This window comes from Onychomys torridus, chromosome 3 (genome assembly GCF_903995425.1).
Source record: "Onychomys torridus chromosome 3, mOncTor1.1, whole genome shotgun sequence".
Classification (NCBI taxonomy): Eukaryota; Metazoa; Chordata; class Mammalia; order Rodentia; family Cricetidae; genus Onychomys; species Onychomys torridus.
This window is the reverse complement of record NC_050445.1, coordinates 128,760,760-128,762,378: the sequence shown is the minus strand read 5'-3', so window position 1 is coordinate 128,762,378 and position 1,619 is coordinate 128,760,760. Positions and strand designations below refer to the sequence as shown.

The following is a 1,619-nucleotide window of genomic DNA, read 5'->3' as shown; positions in this document are numbered from 1 at the left end:
ACTGTGTTAATGGATAATTTTGAGTCAGAAAGGCAGAAAAATCCTGTAGAATCAAAATAGGTTTTCATTCAGCTTTAACCCCATTATTCCTGGTTGATGAGAGGGGACACGTTCACCATTTGCCTGAGAGAAATGCAATATCATTGTTATTGCAGCTATGAGGCCAGAAACGCATGACCAATGAGGTGTAGCCGTGGCACTCATGCTCTAAGGCCCCCAGCTGCAATCAATAATGAAGAGTTGCCCAGCACTGCTCTCTCACAGAGAAGTAACATGTTTAGCAACTTGACCACCCCAAGCAAAGATGTTTTTGTTAGAGTCTGAATCACTGTGGGAGGAACATGTGAAACTTGGAAGCAGTAATATACTCCCAAATCCTCAGGCTCCACTCTGCTGATCTTGAGTGTGAAGTCTGTGCCTGACCCACTGCCACTGAACCTGTCTGGGACTCCAGAAAATCTGTTGGAAACCCTGTATATCAGGAGCTGTGGAGGCTGGCCTGGCTTCTGCAGGTACCATTCCAAATAGGTGTTTCCATCACTATGTACAAGGCTCTGACTAGACCTGCAGGAGATGGAGGCTTTATCTCCAAGGCTGACAGGCAGGGAGAGTGGAGTTTGGGTCATCACAATTTCACTTCTGGAAGCTGAAATAAAGACAAAGAAGTACAAAGTCATGGACAAATTTAGTTGATTTACTTTTTCATTTTATTTCAACTTAGATGTTTATATTTTACATAAAATTCTTTATTACACTAAAATTTGCTTTTTAAGAAAACAAGTGAACTAACAGCCCTAAGGGGCTTCTAGCTGTTATTTAGACCATCCCAGTCCATCTGTAGCATAATCTTCATTGTAATACAGGTTCCTTCCCATCTGGGTCCTCCCTCTCACAGAGGTAAATCTCACATGCCCCATCCTGGCAGATAAGATCCATCTCTCCTTCATAGACAGAACCATTGTGATCAGCAGTGAGACTCAGGACTCATCTCCACTATCCATTCTCCATTCTCACTGTTCTTACCAGAAATCCTGAACAGCAACAGCACCAACAGCACAACAGGCAACTTCATTTTGAGGAGACAGTCTGAGGAGACTGATCAGTCACTGAAAGAGGACTATTTTTATCTTAGACTAAGAAGGGTGTGTCCTCCCTAGGGAGCAATATGCAAAGGCCTGGGCTAGTTCTGCAGTATAGGCAGAGGAAATAGTTATGAGGATTTTCATGCTGGCCCCTCCTTCTTTATCAGATTCAGAACAAAAGGATAAAAAGGAGCAAAGCTGTTTCTGTGTCCAAGAGCGGCATCCTGGTGCTTTTCTGATGAGGCAGGGTACAGATGGTACATTGACATCCATAGTCCATCATAAGGATGTCATGTCCCATGTATGAACTTCTCTTAGAATAAGTTAAGACAGCAAATGTGAGTGCTACAGTTTTTACTAGTGGTGCTGGTCATTTCTGCATGTTTTCCCATCATGATCTCAAAGTCCTCTGACCACAGAATCCCCCCTCCCTTTCATCAGTTGGATTCCTGGAGTTCAGCCTGGCCCCTGACCATGAATCAATCTCTCTCTCTCTCTCTCTCTCCTCTCTCTCTCTCTCTCTCTCTCTCTCTCTCT

The 1,619-nt window shown here is 43.8% G+C and overlaps 1 gene segment (V, D, J or C); it reads right to left on the bottom strand.

The window, feature by feature from the left end:
• Nucleotides 1–200: 200 nt before the first annotated feature.
• Nucleotides 201–1,072, bottom strand: LOC118580165. The segment is given in 2 exon segments: nucleotides 201–646; nucleotides 1,024–1,072. Coding segments are annotated over 2 exon segments (495 nt in total).
• Nucleotides 1,073–1,619: the final 547 nt, after the last annotated feature.